Source organism: Lampetra fluviatilis, chromosome 10 (assembly GCF_964198595.1).
Source record: "Lampetra fluviatilis chromosome 10, kcLamFluv1.1, whole genome shotgun sequence".
NCBI classification, from domain to species: domain Eukaryota; kingdom Metazoa; phylum Chordata; class Hyperoartia; order Petromyzontiformes; family Petromyzontidae; genus Lampetra; species Lampetra fluviatilis.
In genome coordinates, this window is record NC_136284.1 from 5,808,582 (window position 1) to 5,829,254 (window position 20,673).

A 20,673-nucleotide genomic window follows, 5' to 3' on the forward strand; every position below is an offset into this window, starting at 1 on the left:
TTCCCCACGTTCACCCAGAGCCAGGTCTTCTCTCGCATCACCAGACCTGGCACCCATTACATTTCTTCCTCAGATTGCACAAACCACTCTTGATTACCCAACACACACCAAACACCCAACCATCCCATCATTTCACCATTCACCAGCAATGTAACAGTCTTCTCTACGAGACTGGTTCTGTTTGGGAGTTTTTCTCCCACAGTATGAATGCATCTCTATACATAAAATTATTTTAACATTGCAAGAAGATTAAAACAGTTCCCTGTACCTGGGACTCAATGATGAACCTTTCTCTTCATTGGTTTAACTCCTCATAAATTCATATTATTCTAATACAGTTCATATTATTTGAATGACCAGTGTCATATGTAGGATGGACAATAATTGTCAGAGAACGTCTTTTCATATCATGTTGCTCTGGAGAATCTATATCGGCAGGAAAAGCTTAGGGGGATGAATTCTGCATCTCAGAGGCTGGCAAATGCTGTCAAAATCTTAGAGCTGTGCAGCAGCTTGAGATGACAGTTCCATTTGGCATCAGCAAAGTGACTATAAGATGTTATTCACTGTTCAGTGCTTTTACAATCTTCATTAAAACATTCAGTGGACATCCCTGTAAACCAAATGGATAATAAAAAAAAACGTAATGCCGACCTGTTTGTATCAACATGCCACACCAATTACAAAAAAATCTGTAATTGGCGAGAAAACCCCTTCATAACAGAATAATAGTGCACGCTGGAAAACCACATTTCAAACAGGATACAAACATTTAAAAAAAAATCTGCAGCGCGGAGCATTGGCAAATGTAATTTGCTGATGAGTCCTAATTGTGGTAAAACCGGTCCACAGTTGTCACTGCATCAATCCTCCTGTAATTCGGTCAAATTTGCTCAAGTGTATTTTGGTGGTGATCTAAGACAAGGAGACCAACAATGCACTTCTTCGGAAGATGCTGACGGTTTTTTGTTGTTGCATATGCACAACAGCTACGTGCTTTTTACACCATTGAGTGTCTTGTTTGAAATCCACAACACTACCCAAAACAGATCAAAGGAGAACATTATCCTGAAAGCCTCTGGTGAGATACCCTTGCATTGGCAGTGGGATTTTTTTCTCACGATTGCCTGAAATGCAAAAGTTGCATGGGTGAACAAAGTTGCTGATCATTTATGAGACCAGGCAATTGGTGCTGCACATTTCAGAGTTGTGGCCATTGACAAAAGTACGTCGAATAGCACAAAAGCGCTCCAATAGGGATTTTACTCCTAACTTTAGCAGTGCATGAAAAACACAGGTTGGAGATCTTTTAGTGGAATTAACTATACCACAATGGGCATATTTTTAGGTCAAGCCCCGCCTAGAACAGAATTTAAAAGATATAAACCACACCTGTGGAGAGTGCCTCCCTATGCACCTATTCATGAGACCGAGCAGCAATATGAACTCTCAAGTGCTACAGGTGTTCACGTTTAAAGTTTAAACGTATGAGGTCACAGTCGTGTGTCGTGTCTCTGCTCCGAAAAAAAAAAGTATAAATGTGGCACATTACAGCCGAACGTTTTAAGTTTAAGGAATCACATGGCCCACTGAGATAGGCTGCAGTCCACATGGAGTGATATCGTGTTTGGGGCCAACAGCACTCCCTGTCGATGTCACGCGCCCCCCCCCCCCCCCAGAGCTGACACACGCAGCAGCGTGGGTGAACGCTTTTCAGCCAATGAGCCGACAGGCGACTGGGCCTGGAACAAATTAAAAGTTTAAGGTGTGGCGGGAGTAAAGCATTCGAGGTGGTGAGGCCCAGGGTGAGGGTTTAAGAGTCGAGGGGATTGGGAGCGAGCGTTGGTTGGTTGGTTGGTTGGAAAAGGTATTCACGTCCACACTCGGTTCTGCAACCACTGGAGCAGCAGCAGGAGTCCCAGGGAGATGGCCAGCAGCAGCATGTGCAGGCGGAGCGCCGGCCACTCCTTGGGCACCAGGTGCTGGGCCAGCACGCCTGTGATGGCCGACACCTCGTGCGCCACGCACACGAAGATGAACGTGGTGACGATGGCATTGGGAAGGACCCAGCCGCCTGGCACCAGCACGAGGATGCCGCGCGTGTCCGCCGCCAGCCACACGTGGTACTGGCAGATGAAGAGCTGAAGGTAGCATTGCAGGGGGATGGTGAGGTACAGATTGAGGTGAGGCAATAGAGCGGTGGGGGGGGGGGGTTTGTGGGACAGAGGAAAGAAGGAATCATAAACACATGAGCATTTGGGGACTTGCATCGACAGAAAAATTGGATCATATAATTTTGTAAGTAATGGGTTTAGGCAAAGAGTGGCAAAATATGAAACCAAACTGCTGACAATTAAGGAACATTAAAAAATTACATCTGCACAGCTGTACCGTGAGCTCTTATGGGATCACCTTGTAAAGGAAGTACAGCACAGGCATTTCAAACTGAATGCTGCTGTTAAGGTTTGTTTAATGAACTGTGCAGTGAAGACAACGAGTCAGTGTTGTGTTCTTTTTCCGGAGCAGCAGTGCCAATGAAGGTGTATTGTGGAGGTGCGTCCTTCCCACCTCTAAAGAAAATTTCCCGAACCACGCGAAGAAGGTGCTGTACATGGAGCGGGCATAGCCAGGGATGTTCCGCACGAGCACGAATGCGAGGATCTGCATGGCGGCAGGGAGGGGGCGGGGGACACACGACAACGGCAAATATACATCACAATTCAGCATCGTCGGCCGTGGTCAATCCACTGCTGGATGAAGGCCACACCAAGCCGCCGCCACTGCTTCTCACGATCCTGCGATATAATAATTCACTTAGCCACCTGAACATGAACTAATCGCAAGACGAGGGTGTTTAATTAATATGATTATTTTTGCATTATTGATAATCGCATAGAAAAACGTAAAAACACTGATTATTATAATTAGTTTGCCCCACATATCGAAATGTCTAACAATTAAATATAACTCCAGCCCCATGTGCGTCTTTGTTCGCATACCACGCTGGGGCCTTATAAAGGCTACCATAATGTGGTTAAAACGTTTTCGCATATCACTTGAAAAGTTACTAAACATTTAGAACATTTACTGGAATCGACTTCAACATTCATGGTGGTGATACATAATTCCAAATATGATGATCGAATGACCAACAACATTAATCACAACAGACATCGACTGTGGATGTAAATTGCTCAGATAAAATATTCATGCACTTTTGTGAAATTGCCTCACTGATGGTTCGAACAGAGAATAATGAGGTCTAATTTTCTGAACGTGACTGGCTCAACTAGTCAACTTACAAAGCAAGAGGTTACGCAACTATTATCATTCAGAAAGTTATTCATTGCTGTAAAAAATTGCCTACGCAATGCATGATTCAACGCACTGCTGCCTACCCTATTATACATGCGGCATATTATTTCATTGGTCATACATACTTAGACACATTTTTTTTTGCAGTGCAAGCAGGACCCAGTGGTTGCAGGTGAATATGCCACGGTGGCTGCACATTGACAAGAAACATTTTATTTGACCAAGACTGATACAAAGGTGTGTGCATATGCATTAAGAGTAACATCGCAGCTGTCACTATACTGCCATCTGCTGCAGGATATGAAAACTTTCCGCACAAGCCATGCTGGCAAGCCACTGCTCAACCATCTTTTACGCATGCTCCACTTGTTATGTGGGTAAGTTGTTAATCCAGTGGCAGATCGAGGATCGTATCGGTGACTGGTGTGGAGGCATGTGGGTAGTGGTAGGTGTTGGGGTGGGTGCATTGCTGGTGACGTACATGCACCAGAGAAGTGTAGGGATGAATCTGGTTGCACTCAGCCTTGCTGCTGCATCGCGACGACCAGACCGTGTAGCCCTGTGTGGCCACAACGTGGAATAAAATGTCAATCGCCAATAATTGTAAGGGGTTTGAGGCTATAATAACGGAGACGTATAATGAACGAGAATAAATCTACCATCGTCGCAAAAAATGTTATTCTTTGAAGTTTTAAGAAAATGCACACGAGCCATGATACAAACAAACACCGGGCAATCACCAGAGGGGAAGAACACACAGTGGGTAAAGAATACATTTCTCGAATTAAAATCTCTTGGAGCAGGTACAGGCCAGAGCTGAGTAATCTCCTAAAAAGTACGCGGCATGTCTAGTACGAAAGAATGCGTTTACATGTGACTGCATTCATGGCCAATGCAATAGTGGCAGTTGGAAGTAGAATAGCAATCAAAAATTGGGTAAACGTTTACAATGACAAACGTTTTTAAGATGAAGAATTATTTCCAATAATTATTTTAGTAATTTCAACTGGTTATGAGTACCGTATAAAACTGCACATTCGTCAATAACATTGCCGTAAAATAAAATATATATAACGGGCGACATATCGGACAGTTGCTCTTCTTCATAGCAATTTTTTTTATTAAGCTGAGGAATGTATTGAGTTTTTGTTCGTTGTGCTAGTACACCACTGCCAAAAGAGCATCATCAAATAACGGTAGTGGTTGATATCTCTCCAGTGTGTCCGGGTCGTACTCTACGTGGGTGAGAACCTCTGAGGTTCTGAAGAAGCTCCTAGCACGTGGGGCGAAACGTTGGACATTAATGCCGAACAACGCGTGGTGAAATTCAATAAAACACATCAGGATAAATAATGAGGATCACATCCCATCACACACATTACTGTGCACTGCTCTTCTTCGGACATCTAATTTAACTCAAATTTTCTCGCTCGTCACAATTTTACTGTACTCTCACCGCAAGGGTCCGGCGAATGAGTGCGGCAGCGCCACGCTATTTACCACGATGGTGGAGATACAGAAGAAGAGCAGCACGGTCGACAGCCACCGGGGGAAGAGCGACTCCAGGTTGGCCTCGTTGATCCAGCCGCGTCGCTTCAGCATCAGGTACGCGAATGCAAACAGCATGCCGAAAAGCACGGCCTGGGGACCACGGAGCGGGTTACACAGGGGCTGGCTTCCCCCCCCGCCACCTTCCTGCGTGCCCCAGCGACACTCTCAACCTAACGACGCGCTTCATCGGAAGCATCGGGCGCGTCGTCAATCACGGACATCGAGACATTAAAGCTGGTGCGGAGATGGCAACAGAACGGAAACCGTGGCGGCCGTCCCGGCGCGTCGCTTACGAATCGGTCAAGCTGGCAGCGGAACCACCACTCGTGCAAACTGCCCTGCAGCATGAACAGCTCCGACACCGGCCACACCACAAACAGGCCCTCAAACACCTCCTGCGTGATGAAGGGGGGAAGTCGCACACAACGAGCAACATCATAGGGCAAACTTAATTTTTCATGAGTATGCATAGATTTTAGCAGTTGCGCTGGATAGCACTCTGATGTGTTATTGGGTCGGACCGTGAGTTGTTCGGCACGATATCTGACGTTTCTCTCCACGTGGCGGGAATATAGTTCCTACCAAAACTCCCAGCACATGGAGCGTCATGATAGGGAATCATGGCGAACAACGTGCTGAGAGCAGTATATGCAAAGTTAAAAGAGAGACTGTGCAGAACACGAGATGATGACGCACCAGTCACAACATTTTATATAGAGCTTGGTCCAAACCAGCTATTGTACTACCACCGTACCTGGGAAAGGGCAAGCAACACTATGCAGGTACACAGCATCAGCAACTTGAGCACCATCAGCAATTTCCAGTACACGCTACCTGCAGACACACCGACAGTGGACAGTGGTTTAACACGTAGGCTTTCGCGACCAATATTGTTCATAATCAACAATTTTTGGGTTTAGATCGCGTTATTTATAAATGTGTCGTAACCCTCCACCACCCGACACGGCCAATCAGTAAAAAAAAAGTGTCACGTTGACAAAAGACAAATAGTTCACTGCTTTAGCCCACCGGTGTGTTGAAGCGTGAAACCACAACATTTACAATTTGAGTACGACGTTTCGCTGGTAATTGCATCCAGCATCATCGGGCAATTCGCCAGACACTTTTTTTTTTACTGATTGGCCGTGTCGGGTGGTGGAGGGTTACGACACATTTATAAATAACGCGATCTAAACCCAAAAATCGTTGATTATGAAGTGGACAGTGGATTACCATCAGGAAAGCACTCGACCTCAGAAAAATCCAACATCAAGCCCCTGTACTGCGTAGGATTTCGCGGCCGTGCTGTATAGGCATACTTCTTACAGCGCTGCCTCTGATAATGCTCTTTCGTTGTAATGCATATATGGAATAAAGTAGGAGTGACGTTGCCCATGGGGCGTGGCATTGCCCATATATGGTCTTGTGGAACCTAAATCGAAGTGTCTATTGAATTGATTCTGCTCATAGTCGATCCGATGGCCAAGTTAGAGTATCGACTCATCAAGGGCTGATCACTGCGTTGAATGATTGGCGATCCACGGATAAAGTAATACCACTGGCTAGTACAGCTTTCCACAGAATGTGTGTTTAATGCAGACGGTGGTTAATCTTGCACAAGCTCCGACCGAATGCACTGGCAAGTACAAAACTTATTATTTTATGTCATTCTCATTAAAAGTTATTATTTTCATAAAATCACTTGATATTCTAGATTTGAAGCTTTCATGACTGCAAGGATTCATATTCTTAGGTTTTTTCGGTAAAGTCACGTAGGTAAAAAATTAAAATTAATAAAAGTAAAATAAAATAAAAAGAAATATTATTATTTTTATTTTAATAAAAGTAAAATAAAATAAAAATAAATATTATTATTTTTATTTTATTTTACTTTTATTAATTTTAATTTTAATTTTTTACCTACGTGACTTTACCGAAAAAACCTACAAATATCAATATTTATCATGTGAAAAGTATAATTATTAAGGCTATTACCGATACCCCAATGAAGCCCTCATATATATTGCAAATAGGTAAAAAAATAGCGCTTTTGGTAACGCATCTCCATTCGAACCATGTTATAATGACCTCCTATACCGCTGTTTCGTTTAGCGCTCTGTTTACCAAGAACACATCCTGAGCACCATAAGAGGTATGCCTGCATTGCTCTCCGATGTGGATTTGAGTTGTGATTCACAATATCTGACATTTGGCTCCAAGTACTTGGAGCTTCTTTATAAAAACTCAGAACTCGGTTCCTTCTTCAGTTCCTGAATAAGCTCCCAGTTACGAGCCAAGAGGATTTCATCTTCACCATTAGCATCATGGTGAAGATGAAGCATCTTCTTGCATACCAGGCAAGGTAGGTAACATCTCACTACAGTGACGAGAAGTTAACTAGCTCGCCTGGTATGCAGGAAGTTGTGGGTTTGATCCCGCCTGTAAATTTGGAGTTTGCATGTTCTCCCCATGGACGTGTGCATTTTTCTCTTAGTACTCTGGTTTTTCCCTCCACATTTAGAAACGTGTTTAGAGAATTTGGCTGCCATCAATTTCCACATGATAAGCTGCTTCGTTGACCTATCAGTTGTGGCCAGGTCACTTGTTAAAAACAGCTATAATAGCTCAGTGGGCCTTACCTGGTGAATAAAATAGAACTGTAAATGTTGTGGTTTACTCTCCAATACACCGGTATGCTGCACTAGTAACTGATTGGCATTTTTTGCTTGCATGATAAACTTTACAAACTGGCAGTGGTGGCGGGTTTAACGACACATTTATATTTACGTGATCCAACCCAAAAAATCTCTATTATGGATATTGGTTTCGAAAGCCTAGGTGTTAAACAGATTAGTTTAAGTTTAGTTTAATCATGGTCTCCTAATCTTCCTGCACAAATGCATGTTACCACATGTACACACCCCAGTGAGCGGGTCTTACTTTCACCATCCTTGGCGGTAATCCTGGGAGGCACAGCGAGTGTTCCATACATCACCAGGAACCAGAACGAGACGAGTGGAACGAAGTAGTAGAACTGGTAGTGATGGTCCATGACCAAGCACAACAGCACCGTCAGAAAGTTCATCCGGAACATCACCTGCAGCAGCAGCAGCAAACTCAGAAGATCATAATCTTCAGAATATCAGAATCTTAATTAAGAAGATCAGAATCTTTATTTAGACTGGAGGAGTCCAATGAGATATGAAGCTCTTTTTCACAAATGTCCAGTAGGGGCAAGTCAGAAGGTTACAACAAATAGTTCAAGATAGAACAGATTTTCAAATCATACTTCCTCCAGCTACAGACAAACTATTTATGTAAAGAGGTGTGTACTTCTCTTCGTGCAATTCCCAATTATATTTTTCCCCAATTATATTCTAGTTGTGCTAATGGAGTCATGTCAAGAGATGAGGATTTTATTCCATTTAAAACCATTGTGGAAAGCAGTGCATCGCCACATGCTAAGGAGCGACTTGTGGAAGGATGGCATCACAGATTATGGACAAAGATAAAGCGGAAGCTGCATTGAACGTGAACAAATACTTTAGTGTGCTTTAGAAGTGCGATATTCAGAACATATTATTGTATATGCAATGGTCAAATTTGCCAATATATATAGACAATGAAAGTTACACCAAGCACACATATCGTACTGGCTGTGGGGGGGTTATTTGGTTCTGGCGGACATGTGACCGCTGGATATGCAACATTGTGCTGCGCACTCTAATGACGAGTGAAGGCATTGTGGCTTGAGGCCTGAAACCATACCTGACAGACGCGGAAGAGGCCAAAGTCCCCCTTGGCCCAAAAGAAAGAGAAGTGTCCGTAGCCCGTCTGGAAGAGGTAGGCAGCGACGAGCAGCCGCACGTGCAGGTATACGGGCAGGAACTAGAGCGACAGAGAGTGCTCATTGAGCCACGCAGTCGCGACAAACTCTGTTCATTCAAATGTCCAGAAAACATGACTCCAGTTGAGGAAGTGAATTGTTCAGGCACCCAGCACGTGGAGGGGAAACGTCAGACACCGTGCTGAACAACAGGCAGGAGGACCCAAGAACATATCTGAGAGCAATACAGCACGACTCCTTCGCAGCAGTACGAGTCCGTTTTATAGAGCAATGCAGTCTTAAGTTACGTGAGCAGATTTTTCTTTTCTCTCTTAAGTTAGACGTTCCTCAATGATCTTTCAATGTTTTCCACAACAAACACATAAGCATACAAATGCAAAGACACATCAGTTGCATCTACTGTCTGTTATATTAATGTTTTCTATGTGATACATTACAAATATTATAAACTTGGTTTATGAGTAAAATGCTTTACGCGTGATTCACTGTTTAACGTTGGGCATTTCCCACAATTAGCTGTTTTACTATTCTCACAGATTAAAATGTCTGTTTTGTCTACACATTCTGCTGCAATAATAATCGGCGGTGGCGAGTGGCATTGAGCTGTAGTGCACGCTGCCCTTCACCCAGCGCGCGTCAGTGTGGCTCAGTCCTCTCACCGAGCTGGCGCCCGAAAAGTGGTAAATGAGGATGATGAGCTGCATCCAGCCCTTCCACTCCTCTGTCTGGTCGCGGTTTAACATCACTGTCTGCAGGGTGCAAGCAAAGCAAGGGCACACGGCATTACGCAATAAGTGTCAAATTGAAAACAAGTATGTACGTCAATAACAAGACATCACACCCCAGTCCTCCAATCACTCTGCTGGCTCCGCAATCCAATCTCAGATCAATTTCAAGATCATACTCACCATCTTCACAATCTTCCATGGACTCACCTCTACCTATCTCTCCCCTGTCATTCCACTCTACTGCCCTCCACGCACACTCCAGTCCAGCAAACAAGGCCCAGTAGCAGGTCTCTCATTCTCTGCTGCTGCTCCCATTGTCTTGAACTCCCTTCCCCTGTTTAAGTCCAGGATAAAGATCTTCCCCCCTTTTTCCCTCTGCCTATGAATGCCTGTCCCGCTATATGAAATAAATTCGCCCAATGATTTTCATGCAGTTGCATTGACAAGCTAATTAATTCCATATTGCATTGTAAGTAGATGATATTGCATTGCAAGGAGGACGTTATTTACATCTTTAGTTTCCTTGCTGAAGTACCAGCCGAGGACCATGATCACGGCAAGCGGCACAAAGAAGAGTGAGTGGTGGTAGTCCTTGTGCTCTTTGTAGAACCAGTTGGCGCGGTCACACAGGTAGAAGTAGGCCATGATGAAGCCCAGCTTGGTGAGTGAGGCCAGTACTTCCTCGGCCGCTCCTCTTTTGACAGGATGGCTGGCTTCCAGCTGTGACAGCAAGACGACATTGAGGTGGGGACAAATAAATTTGACAATTAGAGATGTGTGTACCAAAGCAGTTATAATGGCAAAGATATATGTCCGACTAAATACATCCAAATAAACTGCCATGATGCAATTACAGGTCACAATATATTTTTGCGACGAATCTTTACCGAGTTTCAAGGCTCTATTTCTGTATTGAAAAAAGAGTTCAAATTAATTCGTTTAACTGCCCTCTCCTGGTGACCTCGAAACCCAGCAGGTTTGGAAGTTGTATAAATCTGCATGATCAACTAACCCTTGCCTCAAAAGCGTTGGATTGCTGGCATGCATAAATCATGCGCAGTTAACGAATTCATATAATTAAGAATTACCTTTATGTATTACAAGTTGTTGGAGATTTAGTAAAGCACCACGTTTATTATGGGAGCCTCAATCAAGATTCACAATAAGATGGCGGCCCCTCCTTCAACCACCCCCACTCACAGCCACCCACACAGTAAACAGATATTTTTTTCCTGACATTTACCCTGCCTCCTACCGCGAGACCCCACCTACTCCTCTGTCAACCTTGCCGACTTCTCAAGCAGTTCCGCCCTTTGCTTATATCACGAGCTGGGCAATATGCCAAACAAAGTTTAATCGCAAACAAAACTGCCGATTGTCGCAAATGTTTCAGTACACAGGTAAAATCTTCTTGAAACCAAGACTATCCCGCCCAAATGAGAACATTTGGTAACTTTAGAGGTGAGCATCAAGCAGTGGGTTTTTTCAGCATTACTACAGTGACCGTCCTCCCGCATGTGGCCCCAAAGGTGGGAAACCCACTTTCAAATCATTTATATGACCCACACTAGCATCACCGAAACACATCCATCAAACAAACGAGTCCAGGGCCGGGTACCTTCTCTATGACGGGCGGAGTATCGGCGACCAAAGCAGTCTCCACGTCTTCCTGCGGAGGTGGCGGTGGAGGCGTAGAGGCTCGGCGTACGCACGTGGCCGCCCAGGCGACCGCGAAGCCCAGGAAGCAGAGGGCAGTGATGGCCTGGATGAGCGTGGGGTCGCGCTGAATGGAGCAGCACGAGCCGTCGAGCGGGCGCACGTCGCGGTTGCAGTGCGAGTTGAGGATGAGCGACGACACCTTTCGGCGGTCAACAACGGCAGCAAGGTTGGTCCGTGTGAGTCCTTTTTGTTTTTTTTAGAGTCAAAGGCTGGTTTTGACCATAAGGAACCAAGGTTGTGATTTGCTATGAAAGACGAGCTGTCTACAACCTAGGTATATAAATATTTTTAAAAACCCTGACCAATGATTTTCACAATAACAGCAATAAGTGTAAGTGTGCTTGGAAGGGGCATGTACACTAGAAAAGATGATGGCTGGTAGTCAAGACGAAACATAGAGTAGCAGCCAAAGGAGGGAACACAACTGGGATGACGTGCACTGGAGGGACAGACGGTGAAATGAGCTCGTAAGCAGGTGCCTGGTGGATTGTTACATCGCAGGATTGTAAGGGATGGCGATGGTTTGAGAAGGCCTTCATCCAGCAGTACTATGATCATGGCTGACGACGACGATGATGATGATGATGATGAATCGCAATGAGCAGTAATGCTGCCTGGCTGACAAAGTGGCGGACTTCACCCAAAGTAAAATTGATCGAGTGGTGGAGGGCAAAGCCTAGCAAGGCTTTCAGATCACTCATCCTATGCAATTTTACTGAATTTTACTAATTTTGAAAAGAAAGCTACTGTCTGTAGCAAAAGTTAGTCTATTTGCATGTAATGTGTGATAGGGTAAAGTTTCAGTACTTCCACCTCTTCCAAGATGGAAGAGTAGGCCAAATATGCATTATAGGTGCCCTCCAAAGCTCTATTTATTGAAAAGCTTAATTCCAGCAGTTGGCATGGGCAATACATTGTAGGGCTGCACCTTTATCTTTAGGTGTAGGACAAGCTGATACCAAATAGTGATAATACACTTAATATGACAATGACGCATCGAAGGGTGGTTACTCACGATGCTGCGTGCAGCGTCAGGAATGTGCAGCCCATCATCCGAGAGGTGCAAGTAGTGCTGCGCCACCTGCCTGGAGGCCTTCATGATCCGCACGGGGCTGCCCTCAAGCACACTCATGGTCACGTCGTTGTATTTCTCCACGGCACGATTGGTGATGAGCTTCCTACTCGAGTGCAGCTTGGCCTCATCGACCGGGTCTTTGCAGGCAAGAAAAGCAGGACAGAGGGAGCAGCAGTTAAACCCTTGACTGGCGTTTCCCAGAGTCAGCTATTTTATTCTGAATGCTGCCCCGAAATTGTGGCTAATTACCTAAATGCACCATCTGCTGCAAAGTAGACGTCAAAGAGTGAAATGAAGAAAACATTCCACAAATAGCAATGTTCACCCTCTCCTCTGACCCAATTGTTTGTATCACCCTTAAGGTTAATCTAGGGATGCCAAGAGGTGGGGGGGGGGGAGTAAATTTGCCAATTTACCCCAGGCCTCACACACGAGGGCCCCATGTCATACCTATTTTTTGTCGCACATAAAAAAAACAAGACCCCATGTGGAATTTTGCCCCAGGCCTCTAGCTCTGGGCCACTAGGAACCTCTGGGCAGTCCTGGATTTACTACCTACCCTACAGCCCATTGTGAATCCACTTGTAAACAAAGGGTTGCCTATAAAGTGTCAAGCGTGCTGCCTTCAAGAAACCGCATGCCCTCACCAGTGAGGTAAACTATAGTCAAACAATCCTACGGTGTACCTTTTTGAATGCATTCCTTTATGATAAAATAACTCAGCAAGCACACACACCCATAAAACCCAATTTGTACCAACCCTGCAGGACCCAGATGACATCCCTGTGCTTGTGTGACACTCGGGTGACGTTGATCATATGCGATTTCAGCTTCCTCAGCTCCCGTTGATACAGCACCAAGCCCTCCTCCTTATCCCCCGTCAGCTTAATGGCCCACTGTTGTGGAGGCACAAAGAAACACAAGTGAAAATACAACACTTGTTTTGGAGATCCATCTTGCGTATCCATAAAAAGTTTGACTTCATTGCAGTGCTCCATACAAAATAACTAGGGGATGCTCAAAATTCAGTTATCAATTGGACGGCTTGCAGTGGCCGAGCATGGCTGGTATGCGCCCTGGTGCAAGGAATCAAATGGGGCCACCGCCCTTGGCCAATGTCCCACCCAACCCATTTCCTAGTGTGGAATCTGGGAGCTAGCTCTTGGCCTGTGGATCTGTTGCAGTCTCACCGCCTGCACGATTGATAGCTACGTGACTTCTGGGTTTAAAATGGTTTAGTTTCATCCAATGCAATGCCCGGACAATTTTGGTACCAAAAAAATCTTGCAATTAACCCTATATATGCTGCAATGTTAAAACCCCATGTGTCTATTTAGATCCATTACTTTTTTCCAGTACATCACACATTCAAATTCGTGCAAGACATTAACGCTTACCGTGGCAGCACCCATAACGATGACATCGGGCGTAATCTCATTCGGCTGTGAGCACAAGGGGTAAGAAAACGTAGATAATTTGCGAGAATTTTTTTTACAAACTGTCGTTAATAATTGCTTGATATTGTTCATAACTGGCATCATACGCATGGCACATTCTAGCAGTGAAAAGACAACGGTCACTATTATACCCTTCTGCAAATGCATTATAATTAATTAAATTCCAGGGGGTAAATACTGCATATGGCTTTCAATAATGAAACGGAGTGGTAGCCAAAGGAGGGAACCGCAGATGGAGGGATGCAGTCAGCTCGTGTAAAGGTGAGAGATAACAAGGACACGGAACCAGGTAGACAGTGGACAGACCATTTCTGAGTACGAAGGTGAATACGATCAGCTGAATGCGATTATTTTTCTAGGCTCACCACAACCATCCCACATATGGTTAGAGTTAAAAGCCAATGCCCCTAAGGTACTTAAACAACGTTTATGTATTTAAGTCGTCCACGTAAGCGCTAAGCTGAACCTGAAATACCGGAATGTTTTGTGCAGATTATTTCGCATGGAAGCTGCAATGCTGGTACATTTGCGTTTTAGAAGTGACGAAATTTCCAACTCCAATTATTCATGAAAAAATACAACTTTTTTTCGTCACACTCCAATGACTTTAAGTCCATCAACACCAATAACAAAATTCGCATTCGACAATAACAATGCTTGAGCAAAAAAAAACATAATAGGTGACATGTGTTTCAGGCAATGGCTCCTCCTCTCTCCCAATTGCATTCTGCTATGAAGCAGGATCATTGCCTGAAGTGTTGCCTGTTATATATTTTTTTAGATTTAGAGCAGTGTCATTGACGAACGAACATGTTACAATTTTAGTCGCCAAAAAGCGTGATAATTTTTTGTTTTAATACGGCACACACCTAGACATGTTGTTACTGTTTGTACTGCATGCGTATCCGTACATCATTTGTCTCGTAGGCCACGAAATTACGTAATGCTGCAACAGCTATGGAATTGTATGAGGATCATATTTGCATTCGTTTCTGGTATAATTTAGGCACAATGGGTGGGTCTGTGTTCATATAGATTGCACTGACTGTCATGCACTATTTGTAACGTTGAATATGTTTCATGGTTTCTCATGGTGATCAGGGGCGTCACGATTCACCACTGCCACTTGTGATCCAATCGACAGTCTCGATTCGGAGTCGGGATTTGATCAGTTTAACACGTAGGCGTTCACGACCAATATCATCCATAATATAGGTTTTTTGGGTTAGATCGCGTAAAAATATAAATGTGTCGTTAAACCCGCCACCACCCGACACAGCCAATTAGTAAGGTTTTTCACATAAACAGAACATGCCAATTCGTTACTAGTACAGCACACCGGTGTGTTGAAGAGCAAATCCACAACATTAACAATCTGAGTACAACGTTTGCCCAGTAATTACAACTAGCTTCATCAGGCGACAGCCAGATTTGAGGACAAATCCTCCTGTTTCGTTCCTTAAATAGAGGGATAGATGTGAAGACGTCACTTGTGAGTCCTTCTTGTGCGAAGTATGAATATTACATTTACACTCGTGGTAAGTGTATCAGCCTATAGTTGTTTGAGAGGATCACGGAAAAGTATTAAATGCCAAGAATGCAAAATAGCATAAAGCCATTTTATCAATCCACTGCTGGATGAAGGTCTCCCCTCGTCTCTCGGTCACGCCGGATGTTTTAGTCGAAGTTCTGGTCAGTGCGAGTTGGTGACGGGGGTACCCAGGTCCAGATATGACTCACCACTGATGTTAGCCATAACCTGGATTCAATCTTAAGTCTCTGGGTTCATAAACCACCATCACAAGATGCTCATGAAATAGAGCCTAGCAGCTCAGTGGTGAGCTAGGGTGCTCACCACTGCCTCATTGTTCCAACCATAATGTTTATCATTTCCTCGCGAGATTTAAAATTTTCCAAAAATAACACACAAATCTAAAAATATTGCTTCTTACACACGTCAATCGCTGCACATCTCGCACACTAAAAAGTTGTTTTTAATCGATCAACTGATGCATCATTACTCCCTTACAGCGATGAAGCTAAAAAAATCAGGCCACAAGGACGAGCAAGAGAAACTTCACAAGAGCAAGATGAACTTCACAAGAGCAAGACTTCAGTTGAAGAGTAAACGGAGCAGAAATCCCAGTGTTTGATGAGCACAGCAGTTTCTCGACACGAAAAAAAAACAACGTTTAAAACGCCCAACCCTTAAAACCAAAACACAAACTCAAAATTAACAACGCAGCTTACAAACATTATTTCCGTCCATGCAGTCTCTGCCGAAATGTAATTTATTCATCCATTATGCTATATTTTCAGGTTATAATGGTGACGTTAGTACAAATTGGCAGCCGTGAATTATTCATCCCCTAAAGCAGTTACTCTTATCTGAAAAGCAATCCCAACCTGTTGCTGTCAAAGAAACTGCTGTCAAAAAAACTGTTGTCTGCCACTGTTAATGTAATTTTGCTAAGGTGGAAAAAAAAGTCAAACTATGATGCTGAATGATGAACTTAATTCGCACTGTACGTAGCGAACAGTGCTAATCCGAGGTGGGGCAGTGGTTACCCCACCGTGTTTTGAACCCGGTGACCCGAGTCTGATTCCCGGCTACGGCAAACATTAGTGGTATCTAAATAGACCCTGGGCACCCGACAACCTGAACTGACATTCATAGTTAAGTATGCTTTAACAGCCCCCAACTATTGCCATGGCATGGGGAGTACTTCACTAAGCAGTAGATTGAGGATGAGTGGCAAGTGATATATGAACTGGTGTTGGGAGATGGTCCCCCACCACCCACCTGTTTCACCGACTGCATTAACCAGCGTGTTCAAGTAGGTCAAACAACCCTGGTGGCCAAAAAGTAGATGTGGAGGCCTTCCATCAGTGAATTGACAAAGGTCTGAAAAATGAATATGATTTAATCTATTACAAACCAATAAGTTTGAAATTATAGTAAGGGTGTTTCTGCAGCAGCGCTACAAACACGGTGGTTTATGTTGACACAGGGATCTTAGCTACAAGTGCTCCCCATTCATTAATAGCTGGAGTCAACTATTTTTTTCACAAGATGTTGTTATGTGTTGTTAAGTGCCACTTGCCATCTTCCAAGAAGCAAAGTGCTTTGTCATAGATTCACCGACATCTGGAGCCCATAAAAAATCCTGGAGGAGTCAAAAAAATATTTTACACACAGTGTGTGAACATGTAAAAATTAACACGTGTACATAACATTCTTTAAATAATACGTTAAAAACATTTTGTTCTGCAAGGAAAAGGATTAAATAGAACAATTTTCAACTCACCACTTTTATAAATGGGTTACTTTCACGGTATTGAATATCTTGCCACTGCAATAAACAAAAAAACATTTTTTAAGAACTACACATAATTTCAACTTACAATCGATTACCATGCTATATATTCATATTGTTTATGCACTGTACTAATTTCCAATAAACAGGAATACAACAAACATTTTAACAAAAACTTGCTTAAACAAACGTAAGAACTACTGTAAACTTGCTGAGATATTTAGGACCGCACCAGTGATTCATTCAACTCCATGGTTTATTTCACGCACATCATACAAACGTATCACTCTGCAGATAGCTTACAGATGACAATCATTGTAGATGAACGGATGACCCAGATCACTGAACTATAAAAAAATATATATATGTCCAGCCAAGAACAACGGCAGTCTGTGAATCATATACAAACTAGAATAATAAAACCGTTAAATAGTACGGGAAGCCAAGTGGGTGGCGTCAAGGCCACAGGTTATCATCTCTGCACCTTGGCCCCGTTTGGAGGTGTGGGCGTCAGGAATTTGAGGTAGCTTTGATACAGCATGCGGATTCGTGAGTCGCCCATGAAAACGACATACTTCTCCTCCAGACACTCCTTCACCTCCCTGCCACATACGTACAGACATGTACAAAACAAAGACAGATCAGCAGATAAAAGACAGCAAGCGCTGTCAGCGAGCACACACAAAGAGCTGGACGGCACACGTGCGGGCGGGTGGCCAGCACCACGCTCAAGTCGCCTTCGACGCACCAGGTACTCATATGAAGCCAAGTCAAGCCCAGGGGAGGCCCATTACCGGTTTATATAATCCGTCACTGGTGTTGGCCATGAGCAGGTATATAATTCGGGTCACCGGATTCACAGCGAAGTGCGCTAACTTCTACACTACCGCTCCCCACAAATGTGGACACAGGCATGAATACATACACACATCTATCGGTCTCAGGGATTTAAACGGTAAACGTTTCAGCCAACTTTTGGGATTTGTTTATGTAGCCTAACACTTTTTTGCAAATACACCCATTTAGTGTGCTGACTGATTACATCGGAAGACAAATGCTGAGTGCATTGCGCTACGAAGGCGGAGACCCGAGTTTGATCCCTGGCTATGGCCAACACCACCAACTGACCAGCATGGTGAAGTATGGTCAGGCAACCCGCTATGACCGACATGATGTGGGAATGCCTTCTTCCAGCCGTGCATCGACAAAGGACAGTACGTTACATTTATTTACGAAACGAAATGCACAAAACACTTTTTGGAAATTGCACCGACACCGATATTGATCTGTCCGGGCTCAACTTCTCGGCGTGACAAGGACACGCTGCTCCGTGTACCTCTGCGTGTAGTGATGCACCATGCACCCCTCGGGTTGCCACATCCCGTTGCTCAGGTGACGTCCGCTGCTGAACAGACTCTCGCAGCTGCTGCTCCCTGGGCATTCGTAAAGCAGCAGCAGCAGCAAGAAGAAGAAAAGTTGAGAAATTAATTCGGCAAACACACCGGAGCTCCTCTTTATCCGGGACCCTATTTCCCCCGCGACTTATTATCCGTGGATGCTGTATGGTCCCGCAGCAAACGCCCGTCATCAAAACTCCTGTCCTTCCTATTATCCGCAAACTTTTTTTGTTTTGTTTTACCAGCAGATACGTGGAATGGTTTTGCGGATAATAGGATCGGCGAAATTCGCCCAGCAAGCACATCACCGCAGACAAGGGGGGTTCGGAGGGGAGGGGGGTTCTCTTGTTAAATGCCCGTGCGTAGAAAGCGTGCCACGACTCGGAGTGACTTCACCGCCTTCTGCCCCTGCATGCCCTGGAGTGGAAGAAAAAAACAAAGCAGCATGCCAGAGGACTCGACCAGGAAGAGAACAGGTATTACCAGGTATGATGAATGGACGCTGACATGGTTTTTTTTGTCAAATGTTAACCTGTGATTTACCCTTTGCGTCAACACGGCTTTGTGTCTACAAAGGTAACAGGCAGCAAAGGTGAGAGACGCTCGGCATGTTTATGTTTTACAGTACTGTACTCACGAACAAAACATCGTCCTTGGGGAATAGAAAATAATCTGCATGTCAGATAATGAGAACAATAATGTCGGCATGTGCACTGCCAAAATAACTAGGTGGGACCGTCTCGGCCGTATACCTCAAATTAATATGATAATGAATGTGATAATATTAAATGTTATACATTTTTACGAACCTTTATCAATATACTACTGGGTGAAGGGCTCTCCCTTGATCCAGGAAAGTTCCTTAACCATACTTCACAAGGCTGTGCCCCCCATATATAGTATGGAGTATAGTATACTGCAGAGGGGCACATGTCAAGTAGAGCACGTGTGCTTACATGTGTGTGGTTACTGGAGAGCAGTGGTAGGGTACAGTATATGTGAACAGAACTCAATGTGTCAACCGAGTACAAACTAATGACAGCCCACTTAAGACAAATCTCTAACAAGAGGACACCTGGAATAAACGAGCACGCGATATTTGCGTTCATACAAACGTGCAAGTTACGAACTGTGAATTCCAAATTTGAATAAATATGCAGAAATGAAGGCAATAGATGAGAGCTCCACGCTAAGCCACAGCGAGGCTGCAAGACGTCTTGCTCCGCGGGATGAGGCTCAAGTCTATCGATCCCAGGATGACAACTTCATTCACAACAGCGGTGTACGTCGTCCACTGTGCGCCCGGGAGACAGGGTGCTCGCTCACCCACCTCCGCGAGACACACGCCGAGCTCCGTGCAGGCACACCAGCAGCACCACGACTAGGGCGGCTGCCTTCTTCGCAGGGTCCATACCCAACACGGCACCGGCTGCCCAAGTGGCTGCCATGGCCTGCCCTCGACGCCTCCCGCCGCTGTCAACGTGGCCGCGGCTGATGATGATGATGGAGGTGGTGGCATGTAAAGCGACTGTTGCGACAGCCGGGCGTGGGTGACGCCAGGAGGAGGGGGAGGAGGTGGCGGAGGGCGTTGATTTGCGAACGCGGAAGCTCCGTGTGCTACATTCCATGCGCTTCAGACTTTGCTGCACCGGCGAAGCGAACACGTGGCCCTCGTTTACCACCGCGCCAAGAACGAAGCCACGCCCACCAGTCCGGTGACCACGCCCACTCTCAAACACGCCCCGCCCACTCTCAAACACGCCCCGCCCACTCTCAAACACGCCCCGCCCACTCTCAAACACGCCCCGCCCACTCTCAAACACACCCCGCCCACTCTCAAACACGCCCCCCGCCCACTCTCAAACACGCCCCGCCCACTCTCAAACACGCCCCGCTCATTCTCACACACGCCCCGCCCACTCTCAAACACGCCCCCCGCCCACTCTCAAACACGCCCCGCCCATCCCTGCACGGACCCCATTCACTCCCGCGTTGGACTCCGCCCGCTCTCGTGTAGGACTCCGCCCACTCCCGCGTATGGCCCCGCCCACTCTCGCGTAGACACACCCACCCCCCAACAACAGCCGCCGCCGTTCGCCACTAGGTGGCGCTTGTGCCAGGCAATGTGTACTTTGAGGTTACGTGAAGTGTCGCTGGCAGGAAGTCACAGGGACAGACCAAGGTGCAGAACCGGCCCTAGACCTTTGGGGGCCCTAAGCAAAATTTGGTTGGAGGCCCCTTTGATGTATGATTTTTTTTCACCCACT

General features: G+C 45.2%; 1 protein-coding gene across 1 annotated transcript; it reads right to left on the minus strand.

The window, feature by feature from the left end:
• Window positions 1–280: 280 nt before the first annotated feature.
• On the minus strand, window positions 281–20,098 carry LOC144934479 (N-acetylneuraminate (7)9-O-acetyltransferase-like). The gene is made up of 18 exons (XM_078860279.1): window positions 19,737–20,098; window positions 18,346–18,442; window positions 17,494–17,611; window positions 17,001–17,045; window positions 13,633–13,677; window positions 12,996–13,131; window positions 12,176–12,372; window positions 11,060–11,299; window positions 9,952–10,161; window positions 9,373–9,462; window positions 8,635–8,754; window positions 7,807–7,963; window positions 5,621–5,700; window positions 5,160–5,261; window positions 4,816–4,956; window positions 3,797–3,874; window positions 2,569–2,661; window positions 281–2,141 (listed from the first exon to the last, which is right to left on the minus strand). The coding sequence occupies exons 1-18, from the start codon at window positions 20,032–20,034 to the stop codon at window positions 1,872–1,874; spliced, it is 2,517 nt and encodes an 838-aa protein (XP_078716405.1). The 5' UTR covers window positions 20,035–20,098; the 3' UTR covers window positions 281–1,871.
• Window positions 20,099–20,673: the final 575 nt, after the last annotated feature.

Excerpts from the sequence above, each read along its gene's own strand:
- LOC144934479 (XM_078860279.1), bottom strand. The coding sequence starts at position 20,034 with ATGGAATGTAGCACACGGAGCTTCCGCGTTCGCAAATCAACGCCCTCC. Across the intron at positions 4,957-5,159 it reads GCTGCCAGCTTGACCGATTC|GCCGTGCTTTTCGGCATGCT; the intron begins GTAAGCGACGCG and ends CGTGGTCCCCAG. Across the intron at positions 3,875-4,815 it reads TCTGTATCTCCACCATCGTG|GGCTACACGGTCTGGTCGTC; the intron begins GTAAATAGCGTG and ends GTGGCCACACAG.